Source organism: Chroicocephalus ridibundus, chromosome Z (genome assembly GCF_963924245.1).
Source record: "Chroicocephalus ridibundus chromosome Z, bChrRid1.1, whole genome shotgun sequence".
In the NCBI taxonomy this organism is placed as follows: Eukaryota; Metazoa; Chordata; class Aves; order Charadriiformes; family Laridae; genus Chroicocephalus; species Chroicocephalus ridibundus.
In genome coordinates, this window is record NC_086316.1 from 84525189 (window position 1) to 84548574 (window position 23386).

The 23386-nt window shown below is 45.2% G+C and overlaps 1 protein-coding gene across 2 annotated transcripts in view; it reads left to right on the forward strand.

Moving 5' to 3' along the window:
* The first annotated feature begins 2297 nt into the window (after positions 1–2297).
* The window catches only part of ME2 (malic enzyme 2), a 36456-nt gene continuing 15367 nt past the window's right edge, over positions 2298–23386 (forward strand). Inside the window, exons 1-5 of one of the 2 annotated variants that reach the window (XM_063319650.1) lie at positions 2298–2445; positions 9658–9788; positions 19449–19582; positions 20979–21128; positions 22868–22943. In XM_063319650.1, the coding sequence (XP_063175720.1) occupies positions 9681–9788; positions 19449–19582; positions 20979–21128; positions 22868–22943 (468 nt within the window). In that variant the 5' untranslated portion in view covers positions 2298–2445; positions 9658–9680. Of the gene's footprint in view, positions 2461–9657; positions 9789–19448; positions 19583–20978; positions 21129–22867; positions 22944–23386 lie in introns of both variants that reach the window. The other variant, XM_063319651.1, reaches the window with a different exon arrangement.

A 23386-nucleotide genomic window follows, 5' to 3' on the forward strand; every position in this document is an offset into this window, starting at 1 on the left:
TTTGGCAGTGTCAGGTTGATGGTTGGACTTGATGATCTTAGAAGTCCCATCCAACCTAGACGATTCTATGATATGGCATTGCTGTCCATATCGATCAAACATAAAGCCCCCCCGTTTCCTTAGGAGAAGCCAAGTTTGGGTTATCGGGTAGCTGGCGTCGCCCCCGGATGCTACAAGACCGGAGTTGCATCAAGGCGTGAAGCCAGATCGCCTCTCCACAATGACCTGTCGCTTGAAAAAGGTTTGGTGGGTTGGGGAGTGAAGGGAACTGACGCCAAAGAGCTGCCGGCAGCAAACGCTGGTGCAGAAGCAGCGGGTCTGCTCTCCAGAAAGGAAAGCTCTCCCCCGCATTAAAAATCGTTGCTGGGAGGTTCAGACCTTGCGGCCCTGCCAAATCCCGTTCCCTGGGGTGGAAGTTTTTCTCTTCTGGGACTAATTACAACGCAGCTTTCAAAGCCAGTCACTCTTTCACAAGGGAGTGTTGTGCAGTATTATTTCAGCAAGGCGGTAGCTGTTCGTTAGATACATTGGGCAAGATCCTCAACCAGCCTGAAATGACACGGGTTTACAGCGATGCTGATTTATGCCATTCGGGTACGAAGAAGTCTGGTGTTTTTAAATACGTTTAATTTGGGGCTATTTTTATCCAGGCACAAAGTCATGACCTTGCGTATTATTTTAGCGGTCATCTCCTTTGTTTATAGGTGCAGCACCACGTTATTCAGAGACGTTTCAAAGCCATCGCAGTCACGCAGCAGAACATGCACTTCATGGCAGGCCTCAAAATCACGATTAGAAGAGGAGGTTTTGATTAAGCGGGTTTATATATTTATTGTTACGGTTACTATAGCAACCCTGCTGCTTTTAACCACACAGTGCTCATTAGTACATCTAACAATTCAGATCGCGTTAAGTGCCGGCAGAGAATGAACAGCCTCACAATTTGCAACGCTGGGAAACACCTCAGTGTTTGGGCTGGAGAGGAGACGGACGGAATCTCAGGTGGGCTGAGTGGTCCCGTTTTTATCCCGTCGTACCTTCCCTCTCCAAACACTGTCAAAGCCTAGCTGGGGAAGAGCTAAGGACAAACAGCCCTACGTTATTATGAAAAAGATGCTTTTTCAGGCTGCGATTCTTCTCCGGGCCTGGCAATTTTAGTGCTGACCTGCAGCGTTAGCTGCCTCGCCATCGTCTGCCAAGTCTTCTGTTTTAATCCAAGGGTATTCCAGCCCTTCAGGCTCCGTATGGCAACACAGGAGACAGAGGTTATCTCCTCAGCGTTGTTACACGGTGTGTTTTGAGGAGCCTAATCAGTGCAGGGATCCCGCACTGTGGCCCCAGCCACTGGGAAGCCACATCCATCTTTCTTCAGGTAACTCTACCCAGGGGGGACCACATCCCTCGCCAACAAGAGATGCTGCTTTCCCGTTCCTGCCTCACCCTCCGCCCCAGCGTGCTGCCCCTCAGGAGCCGCAATCGCCGGCCATCCCGGGTGCCAACCTGGCCGCCCTCACGGTCCCTACCCCCTCACAACCCTCGTCCCTTCACGGGCCTGACAGCCCTGACGGGGCCTCACAGCCCCGGCCCCTCGTGGTCCTCTCATGGCCCCGGCTGCCCTCGCGCTCCCCGTCCCTTTGTGCTCCCTGTTCCCTCACGGCCCCCATCCCTTCATGGACCCCATCCCCTCACACTCCCCTCACGCTCCTGTCCCCTCACAACCCGCTCACACTCCCCGATCTCATCACACTCCCCTCATGTTCTTGTCCCCTCACAACCCGCTCACACTCCCCAATCCCCTCACACTCCCGTCCCCTCACAAGCCCGGTCCCCTCACAACCCGCTCACACTCCCCGATCTCATCACACTCCCCTCACACTCCTGTCCCCTTGCGGCCCCGGTCCCCTCGCACTCCCGTCCCCTCGCACTCCCGTCCCCTCACAACCCCGGTCCCCTCGCACTCCCGTCCCCTCACAGCCCCGGTCCCCTCACAACCCCGGTCCCCTCATACTCCCGTCCCCTCACACTCCCGTCCCCTCACGCAACCCCTGGCCCCGCCCCCTTCCTTCAGCCCCGCCCCCGGGCCCGCGCTCCTCGCCCCGCCCCTCCACGCTGATTCGCTGTCGCCCCCCGGCCTCATTAACATATAACAGGCCGCGCCCGGCCCGCCCTCCCCTCCGTCGGGGCGGGGAGCCGAGGGAAAGGAAGCTCATTGGCTGAGCGCCGCCGTCCGCTGGCGTAGAGAGTTCCTTTTCATTGGCTGCGATGGATTGTCAGTCATGGGGAACGCCCCGCCCTCCGGGGTGTCCCTCCCTGGTGCCTCCTTGTTTGCTCCATTCAGTGGCGGGTACCGAGGCCGACGGAGCTCCGGCGGATGGGAGCTGCTGTTGCACAATAGAAACGGGTCCTCGGCCAGCATCACTCAGAGGGCAGCAGCCGCAGGAGGAGGTAGACCCCGTTCTGGTAACCATTTTACAATTGCAGTGGCGTGCGAAAGGCCTCTGTCTCTTTACCAACCCGTATCTTTGGGGGCGTTTTCTCCAGAGCCTCGACCCTTGCCGCCTTTCCTCCTTTGAGTGCCTCCCCCCCGCCTTCGAAACCTCTCCCCCGGCTTGTTGCCGGGGTGAGGAGGGGGCGTTCGCTCCGTGCCCCGGCCGGCCGAGCCGCCGAGGTGCGCGGCGGGCAGCGGCGGGGCCGGCCGGGCCCCTCCCGCCCTGAGGGGGCACGAGGCCCGTCCGGCCGCGGGGAGGGGGATGGCGGCAGCCCCGTCGCCCTCGCTCCGGTCCCTGAAGTCGCACCAAAGCGGCGGCTCGCCCCGGGGAGGCCCCGGAGAAGTCCTGGGGCTCGGCCTGCTGCCGGGAACACCCCTCTTCTCCGGGGGTGGCGGAGGCCGCCCGCCCGCCCGCCCGCCGCGGCCCTCAGCCCTCGGCCCCGGCGGCAGGTGGAAAACACCCGGGGCGGCTGTTTCTCTTGGGAGGAAGCAGGACGTGGGCTGCCGAAGCCATGCCAGGGGTGCCTGTTTACCAGCTGTCAAAACGGGTGACAAATTCAGCCGCCGCCCTCTGAGAACCAACCCTACCCCCCCCCGCCCCGATCCGACCCGGGTAGCAGCTCCTGAGGGGATGCTCCCCCAAAAAACTCCTCAAATTCAGGGCGCAGCGGCTTCTGCATCTCCTCAGCCTTGGCCAATGGTCTCCTTTGCCGACTTTCAACCTGCGGTCAACTTTTACGGCGTGGCCCTAAAAGCTAGAGAGGAAAAGTTGGGAAGTAGAGCTGCGTTCAAGAGGAAGCACCGTCAGGCTGCCTGGTAGTTTTAGAGCTGTTCTCTGCGGTCCTTGGGTTTTGCCTTTTGGCCACTTGTTAAAAGAAGTGGCTGTTTGAAGCTCCGCCGTCGCAGGTCCCACGCTCCCCTTGGCCTCGCTGTGCCGTAACGTTAAATGGTACAAGAGAAGATACTGGTCCCTCGGTATCTTGGTGTATTGTGTCATGGCACGAGTCTCCTAACTGCTTGGAAAAACCCAAAAACATGCAGCAGTGTTGGTAAAGGGCTGATAAAAAAGGACAGTCTTGCAGCCAAGCAAACTATTAATTATTTGGTGGTTTTGCAGTCTTAATTCCAAAATGTTAGTAGTGAACAGCAAAGGGAAATTATCTATATTATGTGTATAACCACATGGGTAATACGAAGAGCTAGGCAGAATATGAAACTCTGCAGGTAATCCGTGAGTGTGTGCAGCCAGCAGTGTCGTAACGTGGTGTTGGCTCTATGAGACGTGGTCAGCTCTGTAGATATTTATCCTGAGCGTGTATTTTAAAAAAAACGTGTGCGTTACAGTCCCAGGGCAGCACTTCTCATAATCCTGTGCGGTAACATTCTGAGTCAGCAGCGTGAGTGCAGGCAAGATTTGAAGCTTTTTCTTCTGCAAACGAAGGAAGAAGCTGTCAAAATGCGTGGTAGTGTGCCGTGCTTGAGTGAGTACTAATTGAATGTTCCTCTTCACTGCTGGTGGCAGCACCTTTAATGCAACAGAAGGAAGACTTTGGTGTTACTTGGGCTGGTAACTAATTGCGTGCGGATAGTTTTTCAGCTTCTTCTGTAACTTAAGCAGGATTTCTTTTTTTTAAAAGTCCTAACTGTAGCGCACTTCAAGGTTTCTAAGTGGCTGACAGGCTTCTACTTCACCTCATCGGCGCTAAATAAGCAAGCAGCTCAGTTTCAGCAGTTGCTGAGAACATCCTTGTTTCTCTCTCAACTTACAGCCAAAAAAATCCATGTTTTTGAACTGAAGAAAACAACTCTAATGCGGAGGTAGACCAGTTCTCCAGAATAAAGCAACAGCGGCTTTCTGTGTATTTCTGCAGTCTTGATTCTGCAGGATAATGCCTTTGTCCTGCTTACATAGATGCGCTTACCTTTGCTACCACGAGCCCTCCCAGTAAGACAAATGGAGTAAAATCAAGAACGCGAATACACGTTGTCATACTAGGCAAAAAATACTGCTGCTGTGGTTTCCATAGTACAAGATAATGGACTTTCTGATGCTTGAGAGAAATATTTAGGTCAGATCCATTAAGGTATTCAAAAAAAAGCTCTCTGATGTTGTGTGGTAAGAGCTTTTATGAACCAAGACTCCAGCACGAAACAGTTTAGTCCCACTTTCTAGTTGTGCTGTGAGAAGTTTTCTAATATTTTAAGTTAAAGTAATTCAGAGAACATATGCTCTTTTTACAAAGGTCTTCTGAAATTATTCTCATTTGAACTCGCCCAAGCGTGCTTTATTTGCTGAATGTTTCAAGCCTCAAGTTGTGAACTTACTTTACTGAACACTGGACTTTTCGCTTTGTTGAATTGGTTGCCTCAGAATGAGAGGGAAGAAAAGTAGTTTCAATACATTAAAGATCTGCTTCCAAAATGACCCGCTTACCGCTGCCAAACATGTTATTAGGAACACCTCCCCATATGATTGTTCCTTTTAATCTGCAGATCTCAAGGTACCTTAGAAATGTCCTTTAAAACGACAGCTCGGGACTTTCCTGGGAGGAACCTGAAATACTATTACCAACGTTTCTATTAACTTCCCTCAACAGTGTGTGGTCAGCTCAGGGAGCCGGAGGTGCTGAGTTGCTGTGCAGAACCGCGTCGCTCAGCTTCGTCTCTCTGCTCCTTCCTCCGCACACGTAGGCGCTGGGGTGCTCCCGACGTAAAATGGAAGAAATGTCCCCCTTCTCCCTTGCAGGGTGGCGGGTGCAGGGAAAGCTTGCTTTCTTTAAGCAAAAGTCTCACTGGGAGGCACATTTATAGCTGGTGCTTGCCTAATGCAATAATTTTAGACTGCTTTATCATTACTGAAGTGATGAAGCCAGCTAGCGTGTGCCTGGTTTGTGTCATGCTTGGGTAGGCAAGGCTTGTCTGTTTATTTAAAAAAAAAATAAAAAATACAGTGCAATGGTGCATCCACACCAGACTTGGGATAGTGCAGACTCACAGAATAGATTGTTGTGGGTATGTAAGAGAAAATGTTTGTTGGCCCTAGGCCATTAGTACTTAAAAAAAAAAAACCAAACACAGAAGCAACTGAGGCGAGAAAGGTTGGAAAAATCTGTGAGGCCTGTATGGTCTTGAATTAATAACGCCGGTTTCTGTTAGTACGCAGGTAATTTCTGTACATGAAAGACCAGAACTATTCATTTACACAGTATTGCAGAAGTAGTTGAAATATATTTATGTTTAGCCATCCTTCAAACCGAAGGAAGACTGCAGAGTCATCAAGCGTAAGTTGCTGGCCACTAAGAGATACTCCTCCTTAGTGTTAAGGTATAATCCACGAGTCAGCCAGCCCGTGCACTAATTGAAGCAGACCTTGCTTTAATTGACACTGAGCTTCCTGACTCTCTGAGCAATATAATTGTACCTTTTAAAAGTATGATGAAACTTTCCCTTAAAAGTAGCTTTTGCAATTGAACGAATCCATAATCGCAGCAGCAAAACGTTTGCTCCTAGATAAGGGCACTTGTGTAGTATTGGTAATTAGTTTGACCTGGCCAGATGCCTCCTGATAAGGCACAGCAGAGAGCTGTCATCTTGTATGCTGAAGAATTTAATTCTCTTAAATTGTGACACAGGATGTATGTGGTAATTAATCAAAAATTACCAGTTGTATTGGATTAAGTCTAGTGGTGCACCACAGTCTTGTTAAGTCGAGTCCTTACCTTTGTCAAGTACTAAAAGAAGAAAAGAAATCCTTGCTCTGGTTGTGCTGACACATGTTTTAGCAGGAATTTTATTCCTCTTTCAGTTCCTCTGCGTTCTTCCCAATTCCTCGTCACGGGGCATTGCACAACCTCAGTCCTCGCTGTTTTCACATCATTGTAACCCTCCGTCTTTCCCTCGGTTGACATCCTTCCCGCTTCTCCATGAAAATCAGCTCTACTTTTTCTTATGCTTAAAGTACACAACCATCTCAAGCCTGGCCTCTCTTTAGATACCGCTTCTACAAAATCCATCATAACGATTGAAAAACCTTCCCGTAAAGCAGCACAACCCAGCCTTTTCGTGTCCTTGACACCAGGTGTTGGTTTGGGGACCTTTCTTGCAGACCCGTCCTTGCAGTTTGCTGCCTGCCCGAAATGGGGCCAGTAAATATGAGGATTTGTGTCCCTTCGTCCTTTCCCGTGGCGCCAGATGAGAAGCAGAGCTGCTTATTTGCTGCAGTTGGAACATGCTGCATTTAAAATAGTTTTATTGTCTGGTGGGATCTTGCATCTGGGAAGCTGTTAGCTGGAATCCCAGGCTCCTGGTGGGAGCTGGTTTTTACGGCTACCCCAGTGCTGCATCTGGCTCAAGCCACCCTGTGAGCATCAGCTGGGGGTGAGCGGAGGCAGCCTGGGGGCTCTGTTTTAAAAAGCATTAAATGACTAGTGGCATGGATAGATGCAGCCTTGACTGTTAATTGTAAGGGTCCTGTGCGTGTATTCTTGAGGAGGAATTCGGACTTTTGATGCAGAAGGACCTGGGCAGATGGGTGGCTTGTTCTTGCCAGCTTGGTGGCCAGGAGAGCCCAGAGAAGAGAGGGTGGGTGAGTCATGGAGGGCCACGGCCACACGGGCAAAGCACAGAGCTCTTGGCACTCCTACAGAGGAGTACGGACAGGGGATGGGAAGGGCGCTTCCTTTGTGGTTTCAGGGTAAGTTATGTTGAGTTCTGGAGGCAGATGCTTGCTAAAAAGGATTTAAAAGTCTGCGACAAAAGGAGTTAGAGATGTGCAAGATGGGAGATGAAACAGAAATAGGAAACAATTAGACGAGAAGGAGAGCTCAGGACTGAGTAACCAGTCAGGTTTTCTGCTGGATATAAATTAACTGGGATCGTATGTCTTGGTTCTAAAGAGAGGGACTGAATGGAAGACAAAGCCTGATTCCTCCCACGTGCTGATAATTCCACCAAGAGGATCGTTTTAGGTGCTGGTACGACACGTCAGAGGAGAGGAGCAAGTCTCCTCTCTCACAGAGAAGAGAAGAAAGAAAAGATTTGTAAGATTTGAATCACACCCCTGAAAAGTCTGTGTCTGTGTCTCTTGCTGATTAGAGAGTTAATTGACAAATTTAGGAGAAATCTGGGCCACAATCTTGTTTGGTTCTTAAATGCTCATTAATTGCAATGAAGTAATTTAAATTTAATTAGAGTAAGATAAGGTGTGTTATTTGGCCTGGTTTTTAATTCCTTGTTTAAGGTATTTGCTCATGACAGATTTGAAGCCGCCCAGACACCAGGCTGATGGGATGCGGGCTGAGGTTTGCTGCGACTCCATAATCACAGATCATTTTTGGCCTCACGTGCGCGAGGAGATGGACTCGCAATTGCGTAACGATGGCAAATGAGCAGTCAGAATTAAAAACAGTTCAGACTGAATTTGCCGTTCCTAAAGGCTGGTTGTTTTGCAGCACAAATTGAATTTTGCTTATCTGATCCTGATTTTTCAGCTGCCCTGAGTTCTGGCAGACCAGCTGTGTTTAGTCCACCGCTAGCTGGTTTAGGGAGGAATTATCATGTTAAAAGCAACATTTGTTTGTAGTGCTGGCAAGGCTTCCAATGGCCCTGTCTCCGCACAGTAAATTTATGTTCTTTACCACAAAACAACTAAACACATGGGTTTTGAGTGGAGCTTTTTTTCAGTTGCAAGGCCTAAACAAACAAATAAAGGAGGAGAGAAGGGGATCCTGCTGAATGTCAGCACTGCTTTCCTCCATGCTTTTTAACGGGTAGAAGAGAAACTCTGATATCAAACTGTTGCTGAAAGGTATTAAATGTTTGTATGTTCTTTTAACGCTTCGAAAGATTTTGAAGAGAATCATCAGATTGTAACTTGTAAGATCAGTCTGCCATCGTGAAAGTTGATTATGTGTAGATTTGATTATAGAAAGGTCTTCTAAAGTATTCAGGCTATATTTAAGATAATGAAGTTTTGTTCCTTAATCTAATTTTGGCTTCCATCTGGAAGAAATTAAAAATCCAAACCATTCCTTAAAAATGTCTTAGACATGCTTTACTGTCCTTGGATGTGAACACAGAGCAGGGCCGGGGGATGATGGAGCACTGGCTGCAGGGGTTCCTTGCCGTGCTGACCCTTGATCTCTGCCTTCCTCCACTGGCTTTCTAGGCCTATTGCTAAATGGATCAGTTTTTTTCCTCTCCCCATGTCGGGATTCTGCATTCTGAGCTATGTACGTCTGTCCTTTTCTGTCCTGACGTCTTCATGGGTCTTCATAAAGGCCATGGTCCTGTGTAAGGTCTTGCTGTCATTGCTGTTGTCTCTCTGTGTTGGTGAAATCGCGTGTAGAGACGAGTCCGGTGTGCGTTCCCCGGTGGTACTGCGTTCTACAAGCATGTAACGAATGATAATTTCTGCACCAGAGAGCTTGCAATTAATAGTTGAACAAAACGGGTTTGAGAGTGGTTGTCTCTTGGTGAGATTAAGAACTAAGCTTTTGAGTGGTACTAACAATTTTTTTATTTTGTTAGGGAAACATACCCTTTATTGAAAAGGATATATTGTCCCTGAAAATAACCTCCTTTAAGATTTGGAATTTGAAAAATCTAAGCAAGAATTTTTGACCATTTGAATTCTACATTTTGTTCTAACCTGGTTTTAATATGAAAATAGACTTAGTTTCTTTCCTTTCTGTTGCCCAGGCCGCAGGATTTCGTTGTCAGAAAGCTATTGGAGAAACTCAGCCTAAATGTTCTCACTGCACTAGCCCAAGTCGTTCTGTCCTGCCTGGTATTTGCACTGGTGCCAGTTGCATGGGTCACCACAGAAGGTTAATATTTGCTAACGGCAGTTCTGCTCTGGGTTTATGGTGCAGCTATAAGACAATACCTAGTGAATGCTGGCTGGCTGACTGCAGCCCACAGCATGATGCTAGCTTACACTGGTGTCCCTGTATGCTCTCTCCACTCATTCATGTGCTCCCGCTGTTGTAAAACCTTCCTTCTTTTTCTTCCTCCTGGCTGCCACAAGGCAATTTTGAGTTATTATCACGGTGTTAGAGCAAAGAGTCTTATCTAGCATGTACCTATTTCTTTCACAACAGAAGGCCTACAAATATGAACATTAGTTCCACTGCCTCTGTATCTGAATGATTTTTTTCTCCTTTTCCCAAGTGCAGTATAAAAACACCCCGCCATGTTCTCCCGACTACGAGTAGCTGCCACTCCCTGCGCGATGGCACGTCGCAGCGCGCATACGAAAGAAAAAGGCAAGCCACTAATGTTAAACCCACGAACAAACAAGGTTGGTACTGTGCGATTATCAAATATCTTATCTTCATCCGGTAATCGTCCAACGGACCTTGTTCCAGGGTTAAACCACCTCCAGGAGGTGTACTGGGCCACAGCCAAAAAAGGGTACAGAAGATGGAGGAGTCAGTGATCGTTTCAAGTTTACTGCCTGAACACCTACAGTACAAGGACTTCCAATAACATCTTTTCCTTCTGTCAGCCTGCGCTTCCCCTGGTCTGCTGTGGTTTACACAATCGATCCTGCTGCTTCCTTCTGCCAGATGAAGGGTTGCTGATTCTGGTTGATTGCTGGTTTAGTTTTTGGTCTGGTTGAGTTGAAGTAAAGCTTTAGCAGCTAGGGAGTCTTATTTCATAGTTTGCAAAATTAATTCTGAATTCAGTCTTGCTAGTGATAGAAAGTGTTAGTCTCTCTGTCCTAGTCCTGGCTTTTTCCTGCAAGACTGTGAACTGGGACTGAGCCATATCAGTAAGAAACATCCTTGTGCAGAGAGTCGGACAGAGAGCATCTAAAAAAAAGCCTTGAATGGAGCTAGCTGGGAGGTAGAGACGTTATGTAAATTCCCTGCATCGGGAGGAACTTTTCCTAAGAAAGTATCTTTTTTTCCTTCACAAAATTTTTCTTATTTCCACAACCCCATCCCCAATCACTTTTTTTCCCAGAGTAGTAGCTGCCTTCAGGAATATTGAAACAATTAATGTGTAAACTCAAACTAGTAAGAAATGAGATGGGGACTTTTGGTAGCTGATCCAACATGTCTAAAGTGGCCAAGAAAGGTGACAAATCTAGCTGCCTCTGACAGGGTATTTCCTGAGCAATGGAGTTATGGAAGCTGGACTTCCGTAGTTTTACCTTATATTTTTAATGTCTGGCTTTTCTCCTCTTCCCCATTCTCTGATTTTATTTTTTTTTTCCTTCCTGTAATGCCTTATATGTCCCCTTCACTATGTATTTCCTTCCCTTTCTTTTCTGCCCGTGGCCCTGACTCCTCCTCTCTCTCCCACTGTCTTCTCAGCTCCTTTCCATGTCCCCTGCCACTTTCTGGATGCAAAGAAGCACGTGCTGTTATAAATTGGCCAGCTGGCAAACCAGACACATAACCCCGAGCCTTTCTCTCGTCAGAAGGGCTAGGCTGGCTCTTTCCTCCGCACAGCACAATCTCTTTTTTTCTTCTTTTCTTTTCTTTCTCCCATTCTTTTTGTCAGAATTGGAAGTTAACCAGTGGGCTCAAAATACCTGGGGAGGATTAGGAACTGCGAGCTGCACCTCCTTGTGTCCTGCCCATAACTACAGGGATGTGTCTTTTGGCAAAAATGATTCCTAAGTGTCATGAAAAGAAAGGAAGAAGACAAAATACAGACCTGCGGTCATGTTTCCGACTGTTTCTTGTACAGTATAGTGTAGTGTGAGATGCCTTGATACCGCATGAATGCGGGGTGCGTGTATATAGAGAGAGCTGTAGAAGTTAGAGACTGCCTGACTGCAGAAATAAAATGAGGATTGCCACGTTGGGGTAGGAGAAAAGAATAGATCGGTGTGCTTTGTCAAGATCAGATTATCTCGAGACTTTTCCGAGCTATAAACACTTTGACATGCCAGTGGAAATTATTTCAAGCCCTGTAAGCTATTCCAAGTGCTGATTATGCAACCGTGTTCAGAAACAAAAACAATAGGTCGTTTCTTATTGTTTTTCTAGTGGCAATATCCTTCTAATTTTTTTTTTTTTTAAGCCTGGAATTCTCTGGTGGACTGAGCACAATGCAGTATTTTGTGGAGGTCCTTTTTTTGAGGAGGAGGGAAGGGCAGAGAGCTGCTGATTAATAGCAGTTGATTATTTTTTTTTTTTAATTTTTTAATGTCTCCAAGAAATTACACTTGTGAGAAGAAAAAACTTTCCACGTTTGTTCGGCTTTGTCCTATCAGTCTGTCGTTAAGGCTGCCACCTGTTTGAATGGATCTGTAAGCAAGTGAAGTGATACCGCTTGATACTGGATGCAGTGTCTGTGTAGAAATGTATTTTGGAAATTCAGCAGATAAAGAAATGAGTGACTAAATACACAAGGTACTTTACCCTTTGTGTTTTTCTTGCCTGCAGCATCTCATATCATATACAGGCACAGATAAAGGGCTTTATCTCTTGCTGGCAGCTTGTTGAGATCATCGTTTTATGACTTGTGTTGCTTATGCTTAGTTTTTACAGTCCCTATCAACTCTCCAGAACATTTGGTCTCCTCTGATGTACGTGGGCCCTAAAATAAGAACTGCAAGATGGCAGCATCACTAACAGGAAACCACCCTTAGTCTGCTCCTGTTCTTTGCCATTGGAGTATTTTTTTCTCTTGCCGTTTGGGGTTTTCTTCCTTTTCTTTCCCATCCTTACCTGTCCCCTGCAGGTGTGGGCTACACCTGCGTCGGCTGTTTTACATTTTTATGTTTGAGGGCCAACTTTCCAAGTGTATTTTGTCAGGGGAGCTCATAAAAGGTCATGAGCTATATCAGTAATGCCCTTGCTGTTGCAGCCAAACAATTGCAGAACATATTTTGATTGCATTGCTGGCATCCATGTATATTTACAATCTTCCATGATGTTTGATTTCTGCTCTGTGACAGGGATTCCAATTACAGTTAATTGTCTTCAGGACCTTTTATTCCGCTGGAGCTCCCTGCTGTGCCAAAACAGGATTTTAAGCTTGTTGGGCGCTTAGAACACTGTTAGGACAATTTCATTTGCTTAGTACTGGCAATTAAATTGTTATTTATATTGTGGAAATGCTTTGGATTCTCACTCAAGGGCCAGGATTTCTTCTCCCGGCACAGAACAGATGATGCATGAGTAGATAGATGATCCCTGACCTTGGCGATGTCCATTCTGCCATGTAGAGGGGCATCAGCGTGCCTTTATCTTCATGGGAAATACGTGACCTGTAACATTATTCGTATGTTTGCTTTCTGTGTCTTGCAGCAAATTCATGACTCTGAATAATTTGTGACACTTTTCTGTATTTTAGTTCATGATTTTTCTACCTTGTGGCATTAGTTCTTCTTGATACTCTCTAAGTGCGTGACTGTATCTCGTACAGTTTGTTCCGTTACGCCTTTTTCTACTGTTCCTTTCCTCAATATTGTTCGGTTATTTCATTCTTCGGTGTTGTTCTCTTGTACTGACAATGCCTCTCAAATTTTTAGCTTCAGCAAATATCTTTAGGCCATCGCATTAAAGGCGCACGTGCATGCACACATATTTGCATGTATGTATATGCCTGGGCACATCTGCATGGGAACATATGATAAATTTTAAAAAGTAATTCACTGACAGTGTCACAAGTGACAGATGAATCCTGGACCGATTCCTGAGGAACTGCCCCAACTCAAAAGTTAAAGCTCATTGGACAGAATAAACAGGATAGGACAAGAGAATGTGAAGAAGGATTGTATGAACTTGAAGATCTAAAAGCAGTTGCTCCCTTCCACTGCCCTTTCTCATCATGCTGGTTTTGACACGTCTGGTTTCTTTTATTTTAATACTTTTTAGACTGTGTCAGTTGGGTTGAGCAGGCAGGGTGTAGAATGCGCAATGCCTGTCTGCCTTCCTGGGGAAACCAGGGTAAACAGGATGTGGAGATGTACTGCAAATGGTAATTGTCATGTCGCTAAAAAACGCAGTGCTTGAAATACAACCAGCAGTTTCTGATCAGTGGCAAAGAAAGATCCTAGAAGGCAGGAAACTTACACAAACCGCTGGTTTCCTTATACACACACACACACACACACACACAACACAACACAAACCCAGCCCAGAAGTCCCACCGCCAGTTTTGTGTCCTGCCCAACTGGTTTGGAGATGGAGGGATTGTTGGATGGAGGTTGCACGGCCAGGTTTCTGCAGCTTCTACAGCTTTTACCGACTTGCTTTAGATCTGCATGCTTTTAAAGGGAATAAAATGTGGAAAGATGGAACCGTTTAATCTGTAACCAGCTGTTATCATCTATCTGAAAAGGTGCTATAAGTGCCAAAGGTGGTAGGTAGTATTGCACCTCATTTAACTGAGATCAGCTATTCTGCTCAGGACTCCTGAACTGCTGAGATGGTGGGTGGAGGAAGGGAGGAAGCAAGCTGTCTTGGATTTTAATTTTTTTGGAGTTTTTTTTGTAGGATTAATGCTGTTAAAGGAGAACAAAAGCAATGGCATTTGCTCAGACAGGAAAATAGCAGTTTAATGAAATGTCTCTGAGGTGTTCAGTGATGCTATGTGGTGTAGATGAACCATTTCAGTCATCATGCCATCACAGCCATGAGGCCTCAGCACAAGAAGGACATGGAGCTGTTGGAGCGAGGCCAGAGGAGGCCCCGGAGATGCTGGGAGGGCTGGAGCCCCTCTGCTGGGAGGACAGGCTGAGAGAGCTGGGGGGGCTCAGCCTGGAGAAGAGAAGGCTCCAGGGAGACTTTCCAGCCCCTTCCAGTCCCTCAAGGGGCTCCAGGAAAGCTGGGGAGGGACTCTGGATCAGGGAGGGGAGTGATAGGATGAGAGGAAACGGTTTTAAACTGGAAGAGGGGAGATTTAGATGAGATATTGGGAAGAACTTGTTTGCTGTGAGGGTGGTGAGCCCCTGGCCCAGGTTGCCCAGAGAAGCTGTGGCTGCCCCATCCCTGGAGGGGTTCAAGGCCAGGTTGGCCGGGGCTTGGAGCAACCTGGGCTGGTGGGAGGTGTCCCTGCCCAGGGCAGGGGGGGTGGAACTAGGTGCTCTTTAAGGTCCCTTCCAACCCAAACCATTCTATGATTTAAAACGTACAGCTTTACGATAACTGTTGGTGTTTGGAAAAAAAACCTAGAGAGGCTGGATGACTTCCTTGCTGGTGTGTGAAGGCTTTCTGTTTCTGACTTTTTGCCATTTTCTGCAGGGGAACGCTTTTAGTTGAAGCCACATCGTAAGGAAAGGACTGCTACTGCGGGTTAGCTAAGTCTGGTTCAACGGCTAAAGTGATGTACATCTGGTTCCACACTTACAGAGGAGGTACAAGAACTGGTGGCATCTTTGCCTGCGGAGAGACGAAGGTCTTTAAAGGCTTAATCACCTGGGGAAGGTCTGGGTCATTTCATGCAGTAGATGGCTGTGCTGTGTCAGCTGTACCTTCCAGTATGCATACGATGCTGTTTCTAGAAGAATAAAGATAGGAAACTGAGTTTAAAAACTGAAGGAGGAAAGAAATCAAAGGAGATTTCCATATTCCACACTATTCTCATAAACACAGAGAAACTTTGAATCTATGGTTGAGATAGCAAATCCACCTTTGATTCATATGTGTGAACTTTATTTTTTGCAGTGGAGGCGCGTTGTGCAATAGTGAACTTTGTGATTTAGCAAAAGGAAGCAGAGTTAAGAGAAGCAGCCCGCAATCCAATGTAAAATTGCTTTATTTTAAAGATATTTATGATGCTACTTCAAAGCCCGTGATATACTGCTGAATATGATATAACAATGAAAGCCATTTGATTAAATCTTCCCTGTGAAGGTGACTAACTCTCATTTTCCAAACAGTGGCATGTTTGGATATATTCTGCATTTACGTCTTTGTCAGGGGCTTTGAATGGATTATTTATTATAAACTGCACATGTTTTCAGAATACGTGAGAGTATTTATGGTACCGGGTAAAAGTATCGCCTCCTGTATATATGCCTGCAGGCCTTTGCAGGTGGGGAAAAAAATTACCATCGCTAGTACTTCTCTGCTTGGAAACCTCTCAGTTTTACTTACTCAGTGGTGCTATAAAAATCAGGCTCGCAGGATTCAAGTCTCCTCTTCACCTTCGTGCAAAGTAGGCAAGTAGAATTTTTATATGCTGGTATTTATAGCACCGCTCGCTTTGGGTAGTAGAACCCAGTTGTTAGGTCCCAGCGCCAGATAGTTTGTGGATTAAAGGCACAGTACGTGGTGATTCAATGTGTGCTTGTCTTAACTAAAAAACTGTCAACACTTCATTTTATTTGCCTTTCCTTTCCCCCCCCCCCCCCATCAGCATGTTGGGTTTGTTGCAATAAATTTGTCCACGTGTATTAATTAATTCATTTGCGGTCTTTGAAGTGTGCCGGGTTTTCTCCTAGATGTGTTCCCTGCTCTGTCTGTGCAATCTTAGAAAGGACACCTGTTTTTTCTGAGCTGTAAAGAGGATTAAGGAAGCTAATCTAAGCGAAAGGCAGTGGATAACACTGAGAGAAAGGACACCTAGCACCGTGGGTCAAAGGAAACCAAAAAGTGATCCCGGGGACTTAAACCCAAATCATTACAGTATTTAGGCATTTAATCCCAGTGGAAACCAGTGTGAGTTTGGCCCTTGAGAAGGTGCTGGGATCTTAAGTGCCTTTGAGAACGTCAGTCCCAGTGCTGCCAATTGCTGAGTGCCTCTGGGTTCACTGGGAACGGATTGCTGGGTCTGTCGAACCCCACTGGGGTTTATAAAACGAGGGAAAAGGCTAGGAAATTTGTAATACTGCAGGTCTTAGGCACACCAGTTTAAGGAGAATCTCCGTCCTACGAGGTGCTGTATTGGGAACAAGCTGCAATCTCAAATCCGAAACAAAGAGGCAGCTGATGGTCATGGGCAAAGATAATGAATGGAAATACAGCAAGTGTTGAAATGGCTCTGGGGTTTTTATAGTGCTGCTCTGGACTAAACTTGTTCTGTTCCAGTTGGAACGAGGATTGAATTTCTCTATGGAGGCTGATGGCATTCAGATGCCTGAGTTAGGTCTGGGCAAAAATTAAAGCATCTTTTAATGTGGTAAGATCTAATTGTCACGTAAATAAACAGCTGGAAGTGCTTAGTACCACTTAGAGAATTCACTGTCTTTAATATTATTGTGACTCCAGATACACTGAAAAACCAGGTTGCCTATAAACTGGAAAAAATGTGAATAAACTGAATAAAGATGGGTAGCTGCTCTGCTTAGTGCTAACCTGAAGGCTCGTTTGATGTTATTAAGGACTCAGTTTAAGGTCACTGGTTTCACTGTACAGGGAAAATGAAGGAAAAACCACGTCCCAGTGTCATGCTAATAGTGGAAATTAGATAGACTTTATTTTTAAGGGACTTGAGAGTTTCTAATGGGATGGACGTGGCTTTTGCTGGTGAGATATTTCAGCTAGTTTAGAGTAAAATGTCAGTGTAGCCAGTATGGTACCACTGAAGGGATTCCGGCCTTTGATATGCCTTAAACTACTCGTATGAGTGACTTTACTGACCAGTGTTTATCTTCTGAAAAGAAACTAAGCTTTTTTTTTTCTTCTTCTTAATATCTTTGGCATCGCTTTTGTTTTTGTAGTGCCTAAAGTAACAGTCAAAATACCAGAGATGTTTACCAGCTGTACTGGCCTTCCTGTCCTAAATCACTGGCGCTGCAAGTACAGTTTGTGTTGAGAAAGGATTGTTTTAAAAAGGCATGAACTGCTGACCGTCACAAATTTAGGGCGTGATTAAGGAAAAGGGGAAGACAGCCGAGATGTCTGTTTGCGCGGTTCGCTTCCATGCAACTTTGGGAGATGCATTTACATTCCCAGAGAATCTTTCAATATTCCTTGTGAAGTACGTAGAAGTGAAAATGAAGTAGATTCTTTGCAGTATAACTAAAAAAAAAAAAACCAAACCCCAAACCAGACATTCAGTGTATATTCCGTGGGGTTTTTTTCTCATGCTGGTGCTGCTTCCGTGGTTGTGTTCTCAGTGGAAGCTTTGGATTAGTCAAATCAGCTTTCAGAAAAATTACCATGTGGCTCAAGTGACTGTTACACCCAGCAAAAGACCAGCAGCAAGGGGAAAAAGTTCAGGAATGAGCCGTCATCTGAAATTTATTTACAATTTATATATTGGAAGAATACTTGCGAATAACAGTGGTTTGAGGAAAAAAAGGGTTTGCAAATGACTCACAATAGAAAAAGGACGAATTAAGTTCAGTAATTTATGGCGAATCTGTTACATGGAAGGTTGTCAGAAAGCATCGGTCAGTTTTAGGGTTAAACACTACAGTTTGTTGCAAACACAGAAGGTTTTCATTCTTTTTTTTCTTGGAGTAGCTTGCTTTTTAACTCCAAATATTTTATTACTTGAGAACATAGTATAGAATTAGTATAGAAAAGCAGATGGACTGCTTAAATCTGTGTAGTCAAAACAACTGATATTAAATGTGATTTAAGTAAGCAAAGAGGAAAAAAAAATATGTAAAAATATTAATTATTTTAATTATGTTTTTTCCTAAGGAGTAGTTATATTGGTTATAAACCATTCAAGCGTGCTGAATTACACTAAGTATAGACGCTAAATTAGAGGATTTTGGTTAATGGGCTTGATTTCTACAAATACCCATGAAAGTCTATTCACACATAGGCAGAGGTGAAAAAAATAGATATTCTAATCTGAATATATGTCTTCTAAAGTGCGAAAATATTGTTTTCTTGTGATTCTTCTGATTGCAGGAGGAATTTGGACTGTAATTACGAGGCATAAAGCAAACCTTAAAAAGCTTTTTTAAACCATTTTTTTTTTTTAACTTGGCAGTAAGAATCTGCTTCCAGTGTGGGGAAATTTGAGAAAACGTGCTCTTGTTTTTTAATCTAGCTGCTTTAGCAAACAAAAGAGTGTTGTTTGTGAGCAGAACTGCTGTTTCTTGTTTCCAGCTCTTTCAAAACATTGCCTCTAGCAGACCTTTCCCTTTCAGATTCCACTTTTTGCTCCCAAATTGATGCACAGCAAAGGTTTTCCTGGGTTTTCAGCTCTTGCGTTCGCATGTGTGGATTTAATCATTCACTGAACTGACCCAGTTGGATAAAGTGAAATAAGGGAAGTTTATCATTGCTCTTTTGGAAGTGCCAAACTTAAAGTGGGGTCAGTTGTCGGAAATGGGGTCAGCACTTTGAGCCAGGTTGGCTGTGAGTCTGGACTCGGATCAGTTAACGTTTTACAAAGTTACGCCTTGAGTTGACTGTCCCATTGAAGATTTCTCCGCTAGCAGGTAGCTCACAGCAGGCTGTTACGTGTCCGAAGTAAAAAGCCAGTTTTATGGAATGTTATTGCTAAATAATTTAGATCAGTGTTTAAATAACAATAAATCAAACTCTTCATCCACCTTGAAACAGAGAAGAATGGAAATGGTGGGATATTTTTCTGGTTTAACTCTTCTGAGACTGAATTTGTTACAAATAAAGCTTTTTGGTAGTAGACCGTTACAGTTTTCTACAGTATGGAGAAAAAAGCCGCAAATGGAGCAATTCAGAGAAAGCTCTTTGATTGTCAGGACCCGACTGAGTGACGCACATGTTCTTGGTCAACCTTATGTTCCTATGAAACAAGTCAAGAAGCAGCTGTTATTTTACTTTTAAACCTTAGTCTGTCTCTTAGTTGTTCTCCGTTTTTACAGAGGAAAATGCAATCTGGCAAAGGGTATAAGGATGTGAGAGCTGCGGAAAAGCTGTGGTCAAAAGGGATACCCTCGAAGGATGAGGAGAACGCCAGCAGAGGCAAATATATCCAAACCCTGCCTGCTCTGGCACCTGCCATGAGAAAAGGATGCAGTGGATAGTCTGAAATGGCAAATAGAAAAACATTATAAATAGAAATGCTGCGGGAAGAACTGCTAATTATTTCTCACCTCTCTTGTTTTCAGGGTATGGCCTTTACATTACACGAACGACAGATGCTTGGGCTGCAAGGACTTCTACCTCCTAAAATAGAGACACAAGACATTCAAGCCTTACGCTTCCATAAGAATTTGGCAAAAATGACTGACCCCTTGGAAAAGTAAGCGCTCCTCTGGCTGTGTTTTGTCATGCAAGTTAAAGGAAATTGCTGTAAAATATTTCATGGGGATAACCAAACAGGGTTTCTCCACCTCCGCTGGGCTTTTCAGTTGTTGGAGGCTATTTTCACTTCTGCACAGAAAACTGCTTTCATCAATCATGCATTCATCATGTGGCTCAATGAGGTTGGGGAGCTTTTTTTCTTATATTTCGCAGTCACGAGGTAACAAAAAAAGAAGGTGCAGAAATTACCCAGTAACAAAGCTGCAAACCTTGCTGTAATATGTATTACTGTAATATGCCTTTCTGTAATGTGCAAGATCTGGGTGGCAGGTTGTTAGAGCACAGAACTGTTGGAGGGGGTGAAGGGGGCAGCTAGCACATGCTAGAAAAATAGGTGAGAGTGAAGGTAAATTGAGGGTTTGATAATTAGCAGTGAATAACAGTATTTATCATATGCAACGGTTACTGCTAGAAAGGAAATACAGGGTTAGAGTTTTGAGTCTCCTAATGGAGAATTTTTTTATATCAGTCTTTGTTTAATCCACTGGTTTGGTGAAAAAAATGTTGTTTTTTTTTTAGAATACCATGTTTTTAGCAGCCTGTTACTGTTTTCGTATAAGCCTATGCGTATCTGCATGTCAAAATACGCGGTCTCCTAAAGGCGAGAGGAGCACTGGAATGGTTTGAGGCTTACTGGACCACATCAAAACTCTTTTGTTCTCATGAAAACGGAAAGATGACTTTTAAATCCGCATCATGTCGCTTGCTGATCTGAAACAGTCATGTCATCTATATTGGCAAAGCGCCCAGTTGCTGTAGCCTGAAACGAATCCCTAATTCATTATCTTTATGTCAAGACGACTGAGTATGAATCGATGCACAATGGATCAGTAGATGAATGTGCAAAAATGCAGGTTTAATTTACACGCCTAGCTAAGAATTTCAAAATCAACTTTTTGTTAGGAGTTAATTTGTTTTACAGCTGTGTTAATGTTAGGATTAACAAGACCTTACTGTCAGGACCTTACTTTTTTTGGATGAAAAATTCTGTCACTGTTAAATTTTATTTTTTTTAAAACAGTAATGAGACTCCCAGCTGCATCCTGTAATAAATCCATGGGTTATCTTCTTATCACAATGCATGTTTGTGCATTAACTCGTTAGCATGCATGTTATGTCATATCCAGTATTTTCACTTCGGCTTTTTAGTACTGCTACTTTCTCTTTTCCAAGTTTTGTTTAGCGCTCAAAGCCTGACTTGTGCAGAAGCAGGAATTTCATGAAGAAATAATATGAAGCAAGTTTGGGTTTTGCTATGACATTTTGTACATTGTTTTAAATAAGCATAAATGTGAAACAATAAGTGATTTTTTTTTTCTTTTGCTTAATTTCAGGTATATCTACATAATGGGAATCCAAGAGAGAAATGAAAAATTATTCTATAGGGTATTACAAGATGATATTGAGCGGCTAATGCCAATTGTGTACACACCAACAGTAGGCCTTGCCTGCTCCCAGTATGGACACATCTTCAGGAGACCAAAGTAAGAACGACAGATATATATTGCTGCTACTTTTATTATTGTTTCCTGCTGATGGCAAAGGATCCCAGTCCTGGAGAGATTCTTACGATGCCCCAAACATAAGAAGGACACGGAGCTGTTGGAGTGGGGCCAGAGGAGGCCCCGGAGATGCTGGGAGGGCTGGAGCCCCTCTGCTGGGAGGACAGGCTGAGAGAGCTGGGGGGGTTCAGCCTGGAGAAGAGAAGGCCCCAGGGAGACCTTCCAGCCCCTTCCAGTCCCTCAAGGGGCTCCAGGAAAGCTGGGGAGGGACTCTGGAGCAGCAAGGGGAGTGACAGGATGAGAGGAAACGGCTTTAAACTGGAAGAGGGGAGATTGAGATGAGATGTGAGGAAGAAATTCTTTGGTGAGAGGGTGGTGAGCCCCTGGCCCAGGTTGCCCAGAGAAGCTGTGGCTGCCCCATCCCTGGAGGGGTTCAAGGCCAGGTTGGATGGGGCTTGGAGCAACCTGGGCTGGTGGGAGGTGTCCCTGCCCAGGGCAGGGGGTTGGAACTGGATGGGCGTTAAGGTCCCTTCCAACCCAAACCATTCTATGATTTTATGCTTTTCAGAGCACCACAGTGTGACATCTTGGGTGCAGGAGCAGAGGCCAGCGAGCAGCTTGTGGGGAGAGATGCTGGCAAAGCAGGAAGGGAGAGGCTTGCCTCATGGTAGCTCTGCAGACTCCACTGGGTGCTGATGGTCCCTGTGTTAAAGCTGTGCTACCAGGAGTCAGCTTTCGGTTACTCTGACACAGTAAATACGCTTGGCTGGGATCTGAGTTGGGTTCAGCAGTGACTTCAAAACAACCATTCAGGTTTAGCTCTGTGTTGAGGAAACCACTTCAGACTGGCGGTGATTTCAGCTCGTTTCCACGATACTCTCGACTGCAGTTCATAGAGTATTTCTAGAGCCCTCTCGCTTGAGGGCTTTAGTGCTGTGTGGAGGAAGGGCTAATCCTCCACTGCCATGAGGACTCCAACGTGCAGTACGGCTGCTGTGATAAAGGCAGTAAGAAACGCGTGGTTTTGCTCCTGATCTGGGGCAAGGGGATGTGAGAGATGTGCTGTTAGTTCAAATATACTTTTCCGCTTCTCTGTATGTATTAAGGACCAGGTTGACAACTGTCCCCCTCTAGAAGTTGTCTGTAGAAGAAACAGCAGCATGGGCAGGAACTCGGAAACACAACGCTTCTCTTCACCTCTGCTCCTTTCTGCTCCTTTGCCTCCCCTCCCACGTTCCCACGGAGGAGCACCCAGCAGTGGGAAGCACTTTTCTCCTCCTGGTCTTGGAGAAGACAATATGCTCATTCCCTGTCTTTCTTTTTCCTTTCTTTCCGTTCCCCTCGCCTTGTCTAATGGCGTGAACGTTCTATTCACTAAGGTAAAGCCAGGCTTAGGGTCGTGTTCCCTTCTCATGTCCTTCCAGGAGATACCCTGTCATATCCGACGCTAACACCAGAGGTGTTTTGCCCTAGAGGAGTATTAAAGGTGAATATCTGTAGTTGTGTAAAATCCAGGGAACATCATGAAAAGTATTTTCTCTGTGCTCTTATTTTAGAGTGTCAAAGTAGCCAAATAGACTTGTGTATTAGAGATTTGTGTCAGTGATTGCAACGCTTTCAATTTTGAAGAAATTTTTACTGGTTGGCATTTAGTTTTACAAAGCAAGGTGAAAATTCTGATTGCCACCTATAAAATATTTCTGCTTTGTTTTTTCTTTCAGAGGATTATTTATTTCTATCTCAGACAGAGGCCACATAAGGTCAATTGTGAACAACTGGCCAGAGAATGACGTTAAGGTACTACCGCTGTATACATTTCTTTCTAGTTGCTATATAATCTCAGTGGAGTTTCTTAAGATTCGTTGGTATTTGATGGAAATGTAAATGCTAAATAATGCATCCTTGGCAGTTACTTGATGATGATGGCGAAATTGAGCTAAATAAGAGAATATGTATCTTGAAGAGCAGTGCTTTATCCTAAATGGGAGGTTTACGGTTTGAGTAAACAGTAATGGTGAGAACCGGACTTGCCAAATTTCTTGTTTTACTTCATTGTTCTACCTTTTGGGGAGGTTTTGGGGAATGCCCCTCTGGGTTTTACTTATTGTGTTACATAGCAGTAGGAGAGGTGATCTTGTCCTCGGGTTAGGACACAGAAGCGGTAGTTGGGAGGCCCAGATTTTGCCATTAAAAACCCGTATGACCCAGTTGGGTCGAGAACCACAAGGGGAGATGAGGTG